The 19,911-nt window shown below is 38.5% G+C and overlaps 1 protein-coding gene across 8 annotated transcripts in view; it reads right to left on the bottom strand.

The window, feature by feature from the left end:
• brsk2b (BR serine/threonine kinase 2b) overlaps positions 1-19,911 on the bottom strand; it is a 161,415-nt gene that overhangs the window by 24,838 nt on the left and 116,666 nt on the right. For 4 of the 8 annotated variants that reach the window (XM_016292339.1, XM_016292335.1, XM_016292333.1 and 1 more), the window contains exons 6-15: positions 15,985-16,018; positions 15,830-15,898; positions 13,401-13,547; positions 9,818-9,849; positions 8,587-8,751; positions 7,770-7,867; positions 6,696-6,846; positions 6,050-6,118; positions 4,407-4,467; positions 1,322-1,979 (exon numbers count right to left, since the gene is read on the bottom strand). In XM_016292339.1, coding sequence (XP_016147825.1) covers positions 1,322-1,979; positions 4,407-4,467; positions 6,050-6,118; positions 6,696-6,846; positions 7,770-7,867; positions 8,587-8,751; positions 9,818-9,849; positions 13,401-13,547; positions 15,830-15,898; positions 15,985-16,018 — 1,484 coding nt within the window. The remainder of the gene's footprint in view (positions 1-1,321; positions 1,980-4,406; positions 4,468-6,049; positions 6,119-6,695; positions 6,847-7,769; positions 7,868-8,586; positions 8,752-9,817; positions 9,850-13,400; positions 13,548-15,829; positions 15,899-15,984; positions 16,019-19,911) is intronic. The other 4 variants (XM_016292334.1, XM_016292340.1, XM_016292341.1 and 1 more) reach the window with 4 other exon arrangements.

Below are 19,911 nucleotides of genomic sequence, written 5' to 3' on the forward strand. Positions count from 1 at the left end.
TTTAAAGGGGTCATATGATGCGATTTCAAGTTTTCTTTTCTCTTTGGAGTGTTACAAGCTGTTCGTGAATAGATAAGACCCCTAAAGTTGCAAAGACTAAAGTCTCAAACCCAAATTGTATTTTTTTTTAAAGTTAAAACTCATCCTCACCCTCCTAAAACGCCTCGTTTAAACACGCCCCCATATGTCTACGTCATGATGTGGGAAGATTTGCATAACGCCGCCCAAATGTTCACGCAAAGAAAGAAGGCGTAACGTTATGGTTGCTGCCGCCGCCATGTTGTGAAGACGCTGTGTGTTTCATTGCGAAAGCGAAAATACTTTGTTTGGCCTTCCAAAAGAGGACATGACTAGAAATCAGTGGTTACGTTGTATTTACAACACTGTTCCAGAACAGTTCAACCTAAATATTCAGATGTGTGCAGCACATTTTATGGAGGACTGTTTCCTGATCCTGGGAGAGTAGACTAGAATGCCGGCTGTTCTGACTCACAGACTGTAAGTACGTTTTCATATTTAAAGAATATGAAAGAACGCGAGTTTTGAGCAGTGTAGAGTAGCGCTTGTTGTTTGTCGTTTCTCCGATCACAAATGCAGACATGGTTATATGTTTACGCAGCGCGATGCAACGCAATGTGTAATAAGACAGTATAAGTCATTATAATCCGTAATTATGTCCCCACTGGATGCAACAAATGCCTCGTTTATAATGGGTTTTAATGTTTTTGTCTCGTCGCTCCGGCCGGACACGGCATCACAATATGATAAAGGGCGTAACATTTCTGTCACACGCTTGAGGTATTCGGCCAACCACAATGCACTGGATAGCTGGCCAATCAAAGCACACTTCATTTTTCAGACAGATGAGCTTTGTAAAAATCGACGTGTTTCAGAAAGGCGGGGCAGAGAGGAGAAACAATAATGTACAGTATGTGGAATATAATGTGTTTTTTTTTTACTTTAAACTGCATAAACACATTTCATTACACCAAATACACAAAATAATGTTCTTTTTAGCAACATTATATGACCCCTTTAATTTAAAATTTTTTACACAAAAGAAATTGTGTAAAATTTTGTGTAGAATTTTATTAATCTGTCATGTATAAATTAACCCAGATTTTTTGTTTTAATTAAAGTTATTTAATTAAAGTTATTCCCTAGTTTATTTAATCAGAGACATTACACGTTAATAAGCATCATGTCAATGTAAATGTGCCCGATTTAGTCAAAATGGCACATTTTCATCTGCAATCCCTGAACAAGTTGATGTTAATGTTTAAAAAAAACAGTTTTGAGATGTATCTAGCACTGCTGGTACCTTGTAGTTTCCTGCGGTGGAAACGTGGTGAGCCAAGGAAGTTGTTTTTAATGGAGTTGAGGCGTGTTCTCCACGGCATGCCTCCAATAGAGGGGCTGGGGGGTGGCGTAGGGCTAGGGGTTCCTGCTGGGCTCTCCTTAGGCGTGTGCACCGGCGTTCCTTTTGGAGTTGGCAATGGGCTGCCCCTGGGGGAAGGGTGAGGCGTAACCTGTATGGTGGGGATAGATTTGCCGTTGTGGTCAGTCCCGGCCAGCGGGTGAAGGTGGTGAAGCCGGATGGGTGAAAGGGGGGAAAGGGGAACAGAGAGTTTGGGTGGCACCGTGAGCAGTGGCCGGCGCACTTTCGGGCTGCCGGGCATCGGCGGGAGCAGGGGTTGGCAGGGCGTAGAAGGTTCTGACCTGGCCGCAGATGGCACGGCCATCGTGTTAGGGAGTGGGTTGGACCTGGTGGCCTGCAGGGGCTTGTCTGCAACTTTGGGCTTGGCTGGAAGGGTCTGGGTTTTGTTGTTGGACTGAAGGGCAACTGTCTTTGGTTGAAAGGTTTTGGGGGAGTGGGGGCCTGTGCCGTTCACCCGGGACACAGGTGCGTGGGTGGGGCTGTGGTTGGGTGACTGAGTGAGTTCTGCGGATTGTGGCGGAATGGCAAACCGCCGCATGGGCTGTAAGAGCGCATACACAGAGCCAGCAGCATAAAAAGAGCCAACGCAGCCCATACAAACAACACACGGCCCCGTAGTCAACAGGCATTACGGCGCAGAAGCACACACACACCGACACCAAACATGAAAAGATGGTGAACAAGCCACCGGTGATGAGAAGTGAGGGAGGAAATGCAGAAAGAAAGAAAGAAAAAACATGCCATTAGCACAACCAGCAAAGAGGCAACAAGACCGTGGAAATAAAATGTTCCCAAATCAGTGTTCCCAAAACAAATCAAAATCAGCAACAGAAATTAGCAACAAAAAAGCTCTGGGTTGTTGTTGGGATGAACTTAAAAGAGGTGTTGACAGCACTGACTAAGCAAGCAGGAAATGTGTACAAGGCACATGAGCTTTGCTTTAAAGGACGCTATTGTCAGAATGCCTCATATCAATTGAAATAATCATCATAAATTAGGTAGAAATTACATGTGATACAAGTCACAGAAATATATACTGCCTCAATTAACGAGTTTTTCTAGACAATAGTGCCACACTATCAAAATGGCTAGTGAAAATAAGTGCAGTTGGCCATTAAACAGAGCATAGAGTACAATGCTGCTGTTGGAGGTATGATATGAGGATGCTGTTTGACAGATGATGCTAATAATAATAATAATTGGGTCAGAAACAGGGCACTGATTCAATACAGGCCACTAAAAGTGAAGAGTGTGATTACAATCAGTGAAGTGAAAGCTCATCAAGCATATTGTAAAACATCAAAGAAATACAATGGAGTGTTAACTGTACCAGCTGCAACCCTAGCACGGCATAAAGAAGAACACAAATGCAATAAAATTGATTTTTAAAGCTCTTTCATACTGCAGGGAAGATTCTTCCATGACAAACCTTTAAGTCTGTGTCTGAGCAGTAAAACTAATCTCAGATGAGCTGTATCAAGGAGTTCTTCACAGACTAATTCAAATTACTTCCACCAAGCCTGTTCTCTATGTGAGCCATTTTCATCAGTGAAAGGGTGACACTGCAGACATTCTCCAAATTTAGAACATTTCAAACTGCAGAATATTTGATCAGGTCAGATTCAGAATTGACTTTGGGATGAATCCTGTAGGGAATTCCTTGATGTAACTCAAGAACTGCCTATTGGGAGGTCTTAGTAATGGATCTGTAATCGGTTAGCCTCTTTACACAAATCAACTGTAAAAGCTGGCTACATCCAGAGGCTTCACCATTAGTAAGGAACCAGGGATTTTCAAGGGATTTTAACAAGCCATTAGTGACTGGGCTTCAAATATTTCAAGGCAACAAGCCTGTGAATAGGGCATAGATTAGCAGCAATTATGCCAAGCGTGGTAGACCGATTGGGCTAGAAGCAGTGGATCGGTAGCGGCAGAAAGCAATGTTGCTGCAGTATTTCAGCTTATAGGCAATACAAAATTGGTTTTGTTTAACAAAGCTACCGATATACATAATTATCATTAAAGCTCCATCATCACTAACATTTCTGAGAATTAATATTACATATTGCATTATGTCAGTGGTCTTCAAGGACTCCCTTGGTGGACAGAAAGACAGAGCAGGGTCCTCTTGTTACATATTTGATCGAATTTAGTGTTCCGTTTTAAACCATGTCTAATAATAACAATGCATATGGTACCATATTAATCTATTCAAATACTTTTATAAACACTCATTACAATTAAAAAATTGGGGCTTCTTAATGTCTTGAAAGTAGTCTCCCATGCTCACCAAGGCTGCTTTCATTTGATTAAAATACAGTAAATATTATGATAACATTGTGAAATATTATTGCAAATTAAAATAACTGTTTTACCTATGAATATAACTTAAAATGTAATATACTCCTGTGATGACAAAGCTGGATTTTCGGCATTACTCCAGTCTTCAGTGTCACATGATCCTTCAGAAATCATTCTAATATGCTGATTTGGTGTTCAAGACACATTTCTTATTATTATCCATATTGAAAACAAATTGTGCTGCTTAATATTTTTTGTGAAAGCCACAATGAATTTTGGTGAATAGAACATTTAAAAGAACTGCACTGTTTTGAAATAAAAAGCTTTTGTAACAATGTAAGCCTTTACTGTCCCTTTTGATCAATTCAATGCATTCTTGTTGAAAACAAAAAAAAAGTACTGACGCCAAACAGTTGAACGATTCTGAACTGTTGAAAATACATACTTTTACAACGCCCAGCAGTACTACCTGTTGAAGACCCCTGCATTATGCAATCTATGCATATATTCATGCTGAATGTCTATAGATCTAACAGATGTGGCTTCTGCCATGAGTTTCTCACCAATGCATATTCTGCAGATAGATGCCAAACCAGCTGGCTAAGGGTTTCAACACAACCAGACTCTCTGTGTAAAACAAAAGATTTAGTATGAATGGAGGGCTTACCCGAGGACTGCTGAGGGGACTAGTGGACAGACCAGAAGAGGCTCCGCTGATGGACCGGGACCTAAAGTTACACAACATACATAGTAAAGAGGTTTCTGCCTCATATATAGTAAACTGTCATAACTCAATAGGAGATTCAGAATGTTGTGTGAGTGAAACATGATTAAATAATTGAGTTTATACTTGGACAGAGACAGCAATTTCTCTATATCTGACTATAAATCTCGGATGTCTGTTAATTATGTCAACTTTCTATGTAGGCCTATATGTCTTTTTGTTGATTATGCTATTTTTACATTTTTAGTTGCTATTAAATTTGAGCAATTTATAATTTCTCATCCTAAGAATGTAAAAGGCCATCACAACATTTTACGAGGTTCTGTAAGAGACTCTGAGTTCTTCCGAACCTCATTGTGTATTAGATGGTGAGCTTCAGTAGTTCTCCAGTAAATGATTGGGATTTAATTGACCGTGGACACAATGGGTTTTGTCATCAAGGCAAATTGAAACAGTAAATCATCCCTAACGGTGTCAACATTCAGACTCTGATCATTCAAGCGTTAAAATCACAACGCAACATACGCCATGGCCTGATTCAGCACAATGCTGATGTTCATTATATGCCTCTTGCATTCAGCTAATTAGCTTAGCCAAAACACAGCGTCAGGAAGAGAGCTCTTTATATGTGTAATAAATGACTATGGAATAAAGTAATTCATGGGATGAAAGGACAGGCACTAGGGGACAGTAACTATATGAGGTAACATTTCTACTGTTTAAGCATTGTACAGTATTTGTGAAGATTTTATATGTAGTGCATCATTAATATGAAGCTATAACTATATTAAGATAACTACTGCTTGTAAAAATGCTGTTTAAAATTGTATAAAAGATGCAGGGGAGCTTTTCGGTTTAATTAAGTCTACATTTTGAATTGGAAACATCCATAAACATGTATTTGATCTATCTAGTCTGTCAGTAAAATATTCATTTACCAATACCTAATTCAGTGCACCTCTATTCGATGCATTGATTACATCAAAATAAATAAAATAAAGAATATATAAAGAAATATTCAAGGCCCATTTTATTATCTGGCAGACCAAACAGTCTCAGTGAATGCAGACGTAGGACAGGACTGTGAAACTCAAAGTCGAAGAAAAATGCCTGAACAGATGAACACAATCAGTCGGATAACCTCTGTCTTTCACCTACTGTAAATGCATGTGAAATAATCTAAAAAAACACAACAAACATCCAGGGTGAAGGCAAGAAAAGTGTGAAGGCAAAACAAGAACGAGGGGAAGAAATTAACAATTTGGGATCTACCAAGGGACAAAAATGCCAGACATCAAACGAAACATGAAAGGCAAAATAAAGGAGATAAGATGCTTTTGATGTGTGTGGAGGGAGCCAGAGGGCCGCTGCTTTACCAAAACTGAGGCCAGACCGGGAGGAAAAAAACTCTGATTTACACGTGCAACCTCCACTTTTTCCCTCTCAAGCAAACTAAGCTCTTAAGATCTTAAATGTCAGTAGTTGAAATAACAGGCCAGTGCTCTCTGTGGCATGTTTTGAGTGTTAAAAACCCCACTGCATCTTCAGAACGGAAAAAAAATTATGCGCATGGCGGTGGTTTATACCTCTCCTCCTTGCATTGCAGTATGGGGTTGGCATCTGAGATATCCAAGCTTTTACTGAAAACAGATTTACTACAGTAAGAGAGAGTAAAGTTAGAGTAAATTTACAAAAGTAGTCATGGAGTTGAGCCAAAGCATCTACACAGGGAAAGGACACGGGGCTGATGAAATGGATCACAATGGACATGGGAAAAAAATGTAAAGAATTTGTAATAAAATGTGTCAAAGATACAGAAAAATGAAAGGTACTTTAACAATCCCATTGTTCCCCTTAAAACCAATTTGAGAAGTCAAAATTCCCCATATGGCACATTCAGCATGCTGCTCGAATAGCTGAGAATCGGATTTTCAGAGAATAATAAAAACTCCTTTTTCAAAGAATTAAGCTGAGCTCATTGATCTTATTTCTTTTACTCTTCATGTGCAATTTAAAATGCATTTCAAAGCTAGTATGCAGCTTCTGTTAACTGTGAACTTCATTTTGCCAATCCAAAGTTTATTTATTTTTTAACATACATTATTGTCTTCAATTTTCCCTTTCAAGGCCCCACAAAATGTGACATCCTTTCAGCCATTTTTACTGTGGCACTCACTGCTCCGATTGTAGAGTTTCATAAATAATAGAGGAGGAAGAGATGCACTGCTGTACCTCTGTCCGTGTTGTGCCATGTCGATGGCACGTCTCACAGGAACAGGAGATCCACCCTCTGTCATGCTCAGCACCTCCATAGACTTGCGCTCTGGCCTCCTCTTGTTGTGCCTTGTCAAGAGTGGAGAGTCCACTCGCTTCCTGGGAGGATCTGAAGAGACCAGCATATGATAAATTCAATGATCCCTGACACATGAAAACAGCCCATTATGCCTGTGGAGTTCATAATGGGAAAAATCGAACAGTGAATATTTTCATTATGTCTCTCAGCCCTCCAAAGCATGTAAATCCAAGTAACATATTTTTTTGAAGAAATTAATACTTTTATTCAACAAGAATGCATTATAAAACAATAAAAAAATGACAGTAAAGACATTTATAATGTTACAAAAGATTTCAGTTTCAAATGAATGCTGTTCTTTTGAACTTTCTATTCATCAAAAAATCCTGGAAAAATAATAAATCACGGTTTCCACAAAAAAATATTAAGCAGGACAAGTATTTTCAACATGAACAATTAGTAATGTTTCTTGAGCACTGAACCAATGATTTCTGAGCAATCATGTGATGATGAAGATTAAAGGGTAATGGCTGCTGAAAATTTAGCTTTGCCATTACAGGAAAAATGTCACTTTGAAATATATTTAAAGAGAAAACAGGCATGTTAAATTGTAATATTATTTCACAATATTACTATTATTATTTTTACTGTATTTTGATAAAATAAATGCAGCATCACAGACTTTTCTCAAAAACATTAAAAAATCTTACTGAACCCAAACCTTATTGTAAATTAAAATTGGCCCCGCTGACTTCAATAAATGTCCCTGGTATTTATTGCATATGATACATCAGTAAACACATTGTTCTATAGAAATTGTTCTTTCATCAAAATGCTGTTTTCTGGCTTTTAAACAACCTTTTGTGTCTACTGGTGTATCCATGGCTGTGTGGGTGAGGAAATTATGTTACATCACAAAGCTGCTGTGAATGCCATTTCATGTTGTCATTAAGAAAGAAATATAAATGAACAAATCAAATACATAACAAATAAACTGACTGAACTGTTCGTACCAATCTCATTTCTGGGTGGTAGATTCTGATCCTCGTGGCTAGGATATCTCTCTTTACGGTCCAGCAGGAGGAAGTAGATCATCTTTTCCTGGTTATCACTGGAGGTTGAGAGGGCACGAAGAAACAAAAAGCATGTGTGGTCAAGACAGGTGTCTGATATACAGTACAATCTCCAGAATACAATCCTCAGCTCAGGCTAATTAACTTCATTTGTTAAAGAGCAGTGTAGCATGCACCTCATTCCCTGAGAGCTAAAAGACATCCTGCAGAGATCACAGGATATCTCTCATTTCATTAATGATGCACAAAGACATAAAACATCCGACAAGAGTCTGGGCGAGTTCAAAAAGTCTTCAAATTCTCAGAGCGAGAGACCTTGTGTTGATTTTTTCTGCCCTGGACCACACAGCGGGAAGTAAATATGACCGGTCTTTGTTGCAGGCACCATCTGAATTGTTTAAATGCTGGGCAAGAGAAGAGACAGAGGCCGCAATATTTTAGGAGGGAACACCCAGGCCATCTATCAGTGGTGCTAACGAAGTTGATCGCACACAGTGAAGCGTGCAGGCGGTAATTGTGCAAGTACAGGTGATGACAGATGAATGGGAGTGAATGGGCTTCTCTAATAGCCCGCAGTCAAGATTCTGTACTGCGTGTTTACTAAACTCTAAGAAACAAGGATGTAAAATAATACTACACTCACACATATGGTCTCCAAAAGCAAAAGCACTCAGTCTTGTCTAATCATGGGCAATAAAACTTTGGTATCATGGGAAGCAACCTTCCCGAGGTGAGCGTCTCTTTCTTAGTTACTCACTCGTCTGACAGCAGGTCTTTCATCAGTTTGTTCTTGTCTCGGAAGCAGCCGAGCGAGTACATGCTTTCAAGCACATCTGGGTCGATGTCTTCAGTAGAGGGTAGTGTGCGGATCGCCACTTTCCGTGGCACCGGTTGTTCTGGTTCTGGCTCATTCTTCCCTCCACTGAATAGAAGATCATAACAAGAGCATGTGAAATAATCGAGTGTTCTTGTTTATTTTTCATTAATTGAGCACACATGGTAATCGCCTCCGGCGTGTTCTAGGATCCTTGCTGGTGGTATAAGTCACAAACAGGCCCACATGCAAAGCTCTGGAGATTTACAACGACCATCATTCTACAAATGAACTACCTCCCTGTGTGTTTGTTTATTCAACATTTTGGTAAATTTGATTACAGTTTTCTTCTACCAATAAGAGTGTAGTGGTCTCTCAGTTCAAATGAACACATTATTTAATATATTTTCATATTTAAATCCATTCAGAATATTTCAGTATTTCAATATATCTGTAGAGGTACTATAAAAAAAATGGACCCAGCAGTGTTATCATCATATATGAAAACTAAAATTAAAACTTACCAGGTAAAACCGAAATTAAAAATACATTTTCCAGACTCTAAAAACTAATTATAATAAAATAAAAAGTTGTATTTTTTGATGCACAGTATATTATAAAACTTCAAACCTTTGCAACCCTCCTGCATTAAACATGAAAGTGCCCCTAGATAACAATAACACAAGACTACACTGATTAATTTAATTACACCAGTTGTTAGACTAGAAAACACTGAAGATGTTAAAATTAAACTATACTCAATGGAAATGCCAAATTAAAAAGAAAAAAAACATATAAACATATATATATAAACATATATATATATATATAAATTCTATAATAAACCTGGGGCCAAGTCACAAATCATAAGTAATACAAAATGTTGGATACCGGAGAAATGCATGTTGAAAAATGATGCAGTGCAAGATAAAAACAAGGCACTGCTTATGGGGAACATTGAGTGAAGCCTGCTGGGATTCTGCTAGAATTTAAGCCTATTCTCCAAACACACACACACACATTGCTTTTGTACTGTATGTTCTCAGTTATTGCAGTGAGGACTGATCAGACACATAGACTTACAGGACACATATACAGTATATACATGGATAGACGCAAACACACAAACAGATACTGAATATGACAAAAAACTAAAAGTGAAGTTTATACTCACATGTACCATGTGTGCTTCTGTATCTGTTCTAACTGTAAAGAGAGGAAAACACATGAGCCAATCCATTATCTAACCATTACCAGAGCCAAACAAAGACAGCAGAGCATGACAATAAAAGCAATGAATCCATCTCTAAACGTCAGGTAGTTTCCTGCTGGCCGTCTCTAATCTCTCTCTCTCTCTCTCTGTCGCTCTCTCGTGTCGCATCCTCTGATCTCCCCGGGTTTAAAGTGTGGAAGCTACAAAGACATGTACATTTCGGCAGCCAGCTAATTAAAGCTGTGGCCCACAAAACAAGAACAACAGCCTTAACAGCTGCAGCCCATCAGAGCGAATGGTTTTTGTGCCTGTTCATGTAATACCAACAGAAAAATCTTTAAGATGAACTGAAATTAGTCTCTATAGTTGTTAGCAACAGATGTGTGTCTGGTGTGCGTCTTTTCAGGAGCTATAAACATTCAGCACTTGACCTGATCAAGAAACTGTGAGGAATGACACACTGAACTGGAATGTTCAAACAAAATACTTGCTTGCGGCTGAGAGTAAAAATAATTTTACTTTATGGCTCTGAATAGGCTGAGGAGAAAATTCACTGTATAGTTACAGCACTTTTGCACACAGTATTTCGTCATATTCACTAGCCACCTGTAATATCCAGTTTTCAGTGCTCCTTTCTATGTAAAATAGGCTTACTGTAAATATTTTTCACAAAAGTTACCACAATTAATGTCACTTATTAATGTCACAGAGATGGCATTTAAAAACCCACTAGGGGGCCCAAATTTCCAAAGCCTAATTTTAAAGCTGTGATTTCTTTTTTTTGTGCATTTTGTCAGGTTTCTGGTGTGTCTGCCAGCTCAGAAAAGCTGAAAAGAAAACATGCACCCAGTTTGTTATGGGCTGTCTGAATCTGAAGCGTTGTCATGTCAAGCTGTTTCAATTTGCATCCATTTTCTACGTAGATAGCTAGCTATTTGAATAAGAACACCTCCGAGCCATATACGGAGCCCAAGGCAGCAATTCATGTGTCTGGTGTCGACATTTTATTACTTTTTGTTACTCATTAGCCTACATTTTTTACTTTTTAAAGTCAAAAATATTTAGAACCACTGATTTAAAAGAGATGTTTGCATCTTCTATCGATGATGCCAGCAGTAATTAAAGGGGTCACATGATGTTGCTAAAAAGAACATTATTTTGTGTATTTGGTGTAATGAAATGTGTTTATGCGGTTTGAGGTTAAAAAAACACATTATTTTCCACATACTGTACATTCTGAAACGCGTAGATTTTTACAAAGCTCATCGGTCTGAAAAGTGAGGTGTGCTGTGATTGGCCAGCTACCCAGTGCGTTGTGATTGGCTGAATACCTCAAGCGTGTGATGGAAATGTTACGCCCCTTACCATACTGTGATGCCCTGTCTGGCCGGAGCAACGAGACAAAAACATTCAAACCCATTATAAATGAGGCATTTGTTGCATCGAATGGGGACATAATTATGGACTATAATGACTTATACTGTCTTTTTATGCGTTGCATCGCGCCGCGTAAACATAAAACCATGTCTGCATTTGTGATCGGAGAAATGACAAACAACAAGCGCTACTCTACACTGCTCAAAACTCACGTTTGAATCGTCAGTGGAAAATCTTTTAAATATGAAAACGTACTTACAGTCTGTGAGTCAGAACAGCCGGCATTGTAGTCTACTCTACCAGGATCAGGAAACAGTCCTGACTGTTGAACTGTTCTGGAACAGTGTTGTAAATACAACTTAACCACTGATTTCTAGTCGTGTCCTCTTTTGGAAGGCCAAACAATGTAGTTTTGCTTTCACAACGAAACACACAGCGTCACACACGGTGGGCTTGAGTGAGCTGCGGCCTGCGGGCTAGAGAGAGCGGAGGCTGGCGGGCTAGAGTGAGGAACGGCCGGTGGGCAGGAGAACGGCATGGCCGGCGGATTCGACGAAGCAGCGTCCGGCGGGCTTGCGGCAACCACATGTGACGACCCTGCGCTGGACTCCGCTTCGTCCACGGTGAAAGCAGATTGGCGATCCACAGCGTGAAATTGATGTATTTCCTCAGCGACCAGCACGGATCAGCTCTAGGCATGACGAAGCGGATATCATCCTCTTTTGGAAGGCCAAACAAAGTAGTTTCGCTTTCACAATGAAACACAGCGTCTTCACGACATGGCGGCAGCAACAATACTACAGCGAGAATGAAAGTTACGCCTTCTTTCTTTGCGTGAACATTTGGGCGCCATTATGCAAATCTTCCCACATCGTGACGTAGACATGTGGGGGCGTGTTAGAACGAGCCGTTTTAGGTAGGTGTGGTTGACTCTTAACTTTTATAAAGAATATCTCTTTGGATTTGAGACTTTAGTCTTTGCAACTTTACAGATCTTCTTTATGCACCAAGAGCTTGTAACACTTCAAAGAGAAAGGAAAAATTGAAATCGCATCATATAACCCCTTTAATCAAATGATGATGAAATGATTGCGATCAGCAATATAGCTGCAATATCTGCAGTTATACATAAATTGTGCTGTGCAAACTGTATTTAGCACAGATTTGGGCCTTTAAATTCCTTTAGAGAATCAGGTGCTACAACAAAACAGACAGTATTATATTATTCTATGTGATCTCCCCCTGAATGTGTGCTGACGTGACAGTGTTCAAGAAACAATGATGATACATTGTCTAGATCAGTGTTTCCCAACCTTTTTTCTGCCGCAGCACAGTGGTTGGGAAATACTGATCCAGATGTCTGTAAAACTGTAGTACTTTTTGTACTCTGCAATACTCTATTGGGTTGTTTTAACTAGATCTATAAGATAATATTTCAAACTGGCAATAAGATAGTATCAACTTCCTTCCCACTCTGGAATTATACAAAATATCTCTTTTATATAACTGACAAACCGCACAGGAAATGGGCTATGTTTGGATCCTTCCTAGGAGAGCACTATTGTTTTCAATCACTGAGATATGTGGGCAGTGAAGACAGTGATCTGTTTTCTCTGGAAAGCAAAAAAGGAAACTGGAGCATTTCAAAGGGTTGGTATTAGGACAAGCTTATAAACCTCTCATCACTCCAGCATGTTATAGGAAAAAGGGGCACTGCTCCGAAGCAGAACAATGAAAATAGTAGCTGAGGGAGAAGAGCAGAGAGACGAGGAGACCATGAAAGAGAGAAAGAAAGAGACAGACAGAAGCGTAGACACGCAAGCATTTTGAAGCTGATGTGTGTGATCCGGACAGACAGGGTGGTTGGATTAGTTCTGCTCTGTGTTGACCTGGAGTGACAGCTCAAAAGCAGAGGAGCTCTCAGACCCATAACACTAATTTAATAGAAATCAGCTTAATATACTGTAGATGTCTGTGGAACTGAGCGGCCAACCAGCTTCTGTAGACAGTGTAGTGCACATGTAATGCTGTCACCACCTATGATTCCTTAGGCCACATGAGCCATTTAAGAGATAATTCATCTTTCTTATTCAGGTTTTACGAGATTTGAATGATGTTAGTATAAGATAAAACTGTAAATCTGAGCGCGATGACGCTGGACCCTGACCGTGAATCGTTTGGTGGCGTCCACCTCGATCATCCCCCTCAGTAGGTTCTGGCAGTCTGGAGGAATGAAATGGGGCATGTGAAAGACCCCAAGCTTCACTTTCTCCAGCAAGTTCCTCAGGTTATCGTCGTCAAATGGCAAAGCACCCTGATAGAGAGAAATATTACATGTTAGAATTGTAATCAATCATATATACTGTGTGGGACAAAATCCCCCCAATATTCAGAATAATGTCAACCAATATGTATATTTCAATGGCTAAAGTCGATAAGATTTTTAAAATCTTTTATGCTCACCAGGGCTGCTTTTACATGTATTTGTATGCAGTAAAACCAGAAATAGTGTGAAATGTTATTACCATTCAAAAGAACCGTTTTCCAATATATTTCCAAATGTAATTTATTCCTGTGATGGCAAAGCTGAATTTTCATTAGCCATTACATTCAGCATCACATGGTCCTTCAGAAATCATTCTAATATGATGCTTTGGTGCTCAAGAAACTTTTCTTATAGTTGAAAACAATTGTGCTACTTAATATTTTTATGCTACTGTGATTTTCTTTTCAGGATTGTTTGATGAATTAAAAGAGCAGGAATTATTTGATATATAACATACATTTTTGAAACAGTGTAAAAGTCATCACTGTCACTTTTAATCAATTAAATGCATCCTTGCTGAATAAAAGTATTAATTCCTTGAAAAATTATATTATCACATTTTTTAAAAAAAAAATACAGTGTAATCATGTTTTCCCTTGAGATTTGGAATTACAGAGGGGCATGGATCTGTATATAAACAAATAATGGCAGAATTGAAGGAAGAGGAGTGATAAATGCGTTGATAAAAATAAAACACCCCCACCATATTTTAGAGAGCTTTATGAAGGATTTCTACACAGGAAGTAGGATGCAAAATAAATCAAGAAAAGGCTGGCATAGAGAGATGATTGTGCTTTGATAATTAGCTTTGTTTTGTGCCAGATACACTTCATAATTTTCACATCAGAGAGACCCATCAGGGCCCCTGCCACTACTGAGATGTCAGAGCTTGATAAATGACAGAAAATGCAAAAGCATGACTGACGACAGGGCCACGTAATAGATTATATAATCTAGCAAAAACTAGCAAAGTAGAGAGATGATAAATATAAAAGGATGCAGATCGCATCTCTAATGAAAGGTCTTCAAGCATTGAAAGATCAAAGAGCAGGTTCCTGGTTGCTAAAGTTGATCAGCAGCTTGGTGTGACCATACATGTCCACTGGTGCGGAGCTGAGTGGGCAGTTTCAGTTTGTTCTCTGCTGGAGCTAAGCAGCAAGGCTGCATGGAGGATTGTGGGATTGACAGCCGAGCCGAGTAAGCAGTGAGAATGTCAAAAAGTTAAGAAATTTTTAACTTTATGCAAATGAGAGAAAAAAAAGCAGGATGGCAACCAATCACTGTGAGGTGAAGACAGTGACACCTGTCATAAGCAGTTCAAAATCTGCTGCTTCTTTTTGGTGGATTCAGAACATATACTTACACATTATTGTATTTAATTCAGAAATGAAAGGGTTTTTTATGCTTTCATTTTGGCTAGGTTAGCAAAAGTGTATTAAATTGATAATGTGTGTAAACTTTGGCAATTCAGAAACAAATGTATTTATTGTACAATGTAATGCATGTTGTAACCAATGTAAACTATTTATTTATTTGATCAAAAGTACACAAATGTTTTTGAGCACCAAATCAGCATGTTAGAATGATTATGTGACACTGAAGACTGGAGTAATGGCTGTTGAAAATTCAGCTTTGCCATCACAGGAATAAATTACAAACAGGAATACATTTTCAAATGTATAAAAAATAAGGAAACAGTTATTTTAAATTATTATAATATAACACAATATAGTTTTTACTGTATTTTTGATCAAATAAATGCAGCATTGGTGAGCATAAGAGACCTCATCAAAACTCCAGCCTACCACAAACTGAGATTTGTAAATGTCTGTTAAGAACATGCCACTTGAATTTTTGATTAATTCCCTCCTCCAAGAACTTGAAGTCTTTTGCAGTCTAAGGAAGAGTAAGAAGATGAAAGTGGATTCATAAAATGCTCAGCATGATGAATTAAAATAGCTGATCTCACTCATGTCTGATTATAAAGATGATTCACAAGTGAGAAACCTTTGGTATTGTCAATTTTTTGAGCTCTGACTACAGAGCCGGTATAACACCTTGATTCTCTTAAAGCCCAACTCTTGCTTAGCTTAGCACTGAAATATCATTGGATTCTCCCACATCCTTTGAAAGACCTTCATTCAAACACAGGGGATTTCTTTTTTTCCAATGCATGCTGCTGAGAGAAATTTGTCATAAGGACAGAGGGCCATTACAGCAGAATTATATGACACAGAATGAAGTTTCTGCCACGAAAAGCATTCACTCACCACCAAAAGTGCAAAGAGAATGACTCCACAGCTCCATACATCAGCTTTCCTGCCATCATATTTCTCCCCCTACCAGAGAGAGAAGTTAGAAGTGGAAAGAAAGCGATTCAGAGGAAGTCCCATCATGAGAGATGCCACTGAGAGCACATACTTACCCTTATAACCTCTGGGCAGGCATAGTGAGGGGATCTGAAAGAAAACAGGACAATATGTCATCATCATCCTCACCCAACCTTGGCAAAAACACCCATTAGAGAAGAAACATGCAGGACACTAATTCAGTAATAACTCCTTGTGTTTGCATGAGGATCTTCACACCATCTTTTCTGACAAACAGCTCTATGTCTAACCACCCTATACATGCTGTTGTCAAATGTTCCAATAATACAACATTAAATTGTAATGACTTTCTCCTGGGAATGTGTAAAACAGCTCTGTAATAATCTGAATTGTGTAATGTATTTTAACGGCATGGCACATATTCAGAAGCAGTTCACTATTTTTCAACACCAATTTTCTATACATGCCTGTTTCATTGCAGGTGTCATATACCATTATGTTGATTGAGTGTGTATTGATAAAACATAAATTTAACGGTTTACTTTCTCTGCTTTAAAAACATAACTACTGCTCACAGTAGAGAAAGATATCATTGCTGTTTTCCAACACCAAATTGCAAGGTTTTTATACTAAATTAAGTCGTTAATGCAACATGCTCTCACTCAATAATTTCAGTGCTTCTGTGCCCATTTTATACATAGATGGTGCCTCAATCATTCTGGGTGGAAAGACATATAAGCTAAAAAATAATGTGATGAAACAAAGTAATATTGTTTCTGTGAATACGTCTGAGTACGCATACACACATTTGCTTTGCACATTCATTTCTCGACTGCAATATTATCAAAAAATGGTAACACTTCACAATAAGGTTCAACTTGTAAAAACATTACATATCACGAAATAACAATGAACAACATTTTTACAGAATTTATTAATCTAGGTGAATGTTAATTTATAAATATATTATTTTTCGTAGTTAAATCATATTCATTCATAATATGTAATCTAAAGTTGTCTTTACGCAGCCAAGTTAGGGCTGCTCGATGCCTACTCAAAATTCAGAGTAAAGACATAATGCCACATAAAAGCCAGACTGAATTATGCCTCCTTTGACCCACCTCAGCTTCTATTATCAAAGTATACAGCTGTAATTGCTTTTGTAAATACATGTATGCCAATTCTTAGTAAAGACACTTAAATGGCACTTCTGAAGCGCTTTTGTGCCATCATTGCAGTGTAAATTTGGCATAATTTATACAACTTTAAATGCTAAAAATGTATTACTAAATTTATAAATGAATATTAACCTAGATTTATAAATTCTGCTAAAATAATAATAATTGCTTATTGTTAGTTTATTGTTAGTTCATGATACCTAATGTATTAAGTAACATGAATTGAAATGCATTGCAAAGTGTTACCAAAAAACCTACTCCAAAATTAAAAAAATGTTAACAAGTTGAACCTTATTGTGAAGTGTTACCATTTTTTATAATACTGCAGTCGAATTTCTGTATGTGTACCCTTTAAAAACCAGTCTCCTATGACAGGGCATTTAGTTAATTGATATGACCTTACAAATGCTACTCCCTAGCGATGAAAATGTTTATAAGATCATACTGAGAAATTCACGTGTGCACTACAAACAGATACCGTACTCTCCACCTCATAATCATGCAAACTAAACCACAATCACTGAAATAAGAATTTCTGCAGAAGCCTGATTTCTGCATGCGCATCATGGATATCCCCTATGATAGGAACATGAGGCAGGATTGATATGGCAAATCAGGGAAGCCACAGGAGGCGATTAAGCTGTTGTGAAAAGACCCTGATGGAGAGGAGTTACTAATCTAGTCCAAGATGTGGTTCATGATTTTTTGAAGATATGTTCTGTTATTTCTCAAGCACTGTTGTTCTGACTTAGGGGCAAACTGGTTAAAGAGTCAAAAACAGTGAAATAAAACTCTTTTTCTTTTGACATTAGCATGGTTTTCACTCTAAGCTAATCTGACTTTGTGCTAGTTAGCTAGTGCTGGTTATGCCTCAGAGAACAAAAGTGGCAAAGAAAGGTTTCTTTGATGTTATTATCAAACTTGCAAGCTTAGGGGACCCAGAGTAATGGTCCAAATAGGACCTGTGGTACTAGGGAATTTTGCACTGTTTTGGGGGATCTAGTTTCACTTGAATTAAGGTTCTGGAGGGGGATCTAATTAAATTGATTGGATTTCCAGGCAGCCTTGGACATTTTTATGTAACCACCCCTTCACTCAAAATTACCACTGGGTTGCAAACATGGCAGATACTTTTCAGAACTAAAGCTATTTCAAAATTAGGTCAGTCCATCTGCTAAGCAAGGAATGAGCCTCAGATACAAATGAATGAATGTCTGGAACATAGATATGACTGGGAGGCTCCGTGTTGGTCTTCCTGCCATGCTGTGTTCACACGTAAGGGGTCTGCCCCTTTCAAATTCAACTGGAGTCCATTAACCGTGGTAAACAAAATACATTTGTGTCAAGCAGACAGCATACGAGAAGGCTAAAGATGAATGTGTTTAATTAAAAACTGTCGTATCTGTCTAGAGATGGGAAAGTCACAATCAATAATTACAACATGCCTTCTTTGAAGGAAACCATCAAAGCCATGGCACAATTTTAGTGATGGCTAATAGGAGCAGAAATACACAGACTGAAGTCAAAGCTATGGTCTGGTCACTCGGGGCGGATTTTCAAGTCTTGATTAATCCACATCTAAGATAATATGCTCTGCTCTGTGGCACCTAGCCCTCTCGTTTTCATTGATAATGGGGCCTCTAATGGCATGCATTACACATTCAAAGGGACTATGAAAGCCTGAGTGAGGTCAGGCCATCATCTTCATAATTTTCACTAATAGTAGCAGTTCAGGAAGTACTTTAGTGGCAGCAGGCCCAGCCGAGTGTCTCAATGCAAGACTTAGTCCTTCAGATATAGCTATCAGTTGTTAATATGGAGCCATTTCTCCAGCTCTTTTCATAATGAAGCATGCAAATAAACCAAGAGGTGCATTTGTGTGTTAAACTATTAATGGGAGTGATTTTGCTAGTTTTCAACTCATGCATTATCCAGATGTCTTACTATCATCTCAAGATGATGCTATTCTTCTCAATGGCCATTTAATGTGAAGGGATTGTCTATGCAAGTCAAACCTTATGCTTTGATTGGTATTTTGATCTGAACAGAATCAAACAATTGCATGAGCATGCACTGTTTTTAGCCAAATGAAGCAAAATTGTACCCGATTATGAAATTCTTGTTTTGCGAGAAACTTTCAAGTGTACTGGTATGTAGGATCTGTCTCACAACAGACCCACCTACATGATGGAGACACACACATCAAACTCGCTCATTCCATGGAAGGTTGTTGAGGTTCATTTCTTCCCCGCATCTGTAGTCGTAAAACTCATGCTCCAGCGAGTAAGGTGAAAGCATTCCCTGGACTGTTTGGCTATATCTCAAGATAGGCTAAAAAGGACAGTACTTTAACGGTGCTTAAAATGGTTTTACGGGCTTGCAAAGAGCAGATAGAAATACCCTCATGACCAGTGGACGCATAAATTGCTAAACTCCGATCAACAAAAGAGACAATTTTATGGCTCCCTGGCCAGCAGGAGACTTTCCAGGAAATGTCCAGAGCTGACCTGATAGTGACCGGAGGACTCGACACTTTTCCCCCGCATTCCAAGGAAAGAGACAAGATGTCTTTGACAATCGTTTGCTAATAATTGAAAGTATAAAATGATCAGAGCATAGAATTACAAATAGTAGGTTGTATGTGTATATATATATGCTTGACGTGTTTCATGTAATCGGTGCAACTTTAACCAGTGTTTAATTACCCCTTTTTAGGAATTAAGGATATTAAACTGTGTAATATGTGAAGTTTAATCTTGAACGAATGAAAACCAGAAATGCAGAAGGTTGAAATGAAGTAGACTTTAATAGTATGTACAATATTTGCATTTAAGAGACTTTATA

The sequence above is a fragment of the Sinocyclocheilus grahami genome, unplaced genomic scaffold (genome assembly GCF_001515645.1).
Source record: "Sinocyclocheilus grahami isolate Dianchi unplaced genomic scaffold, SAMN03320097.WGS_v1.1 scaffold284.1, whole genome shotgun sequence".
NCBI classification, from domain to species: domain Eukaryota; kingdom Metazoa; phylum Chordata; class Actinopteri; order Cypriniformes; family Cyprinidae; genus Sinocyclocheilus; species Sinocyclocheilus grahami.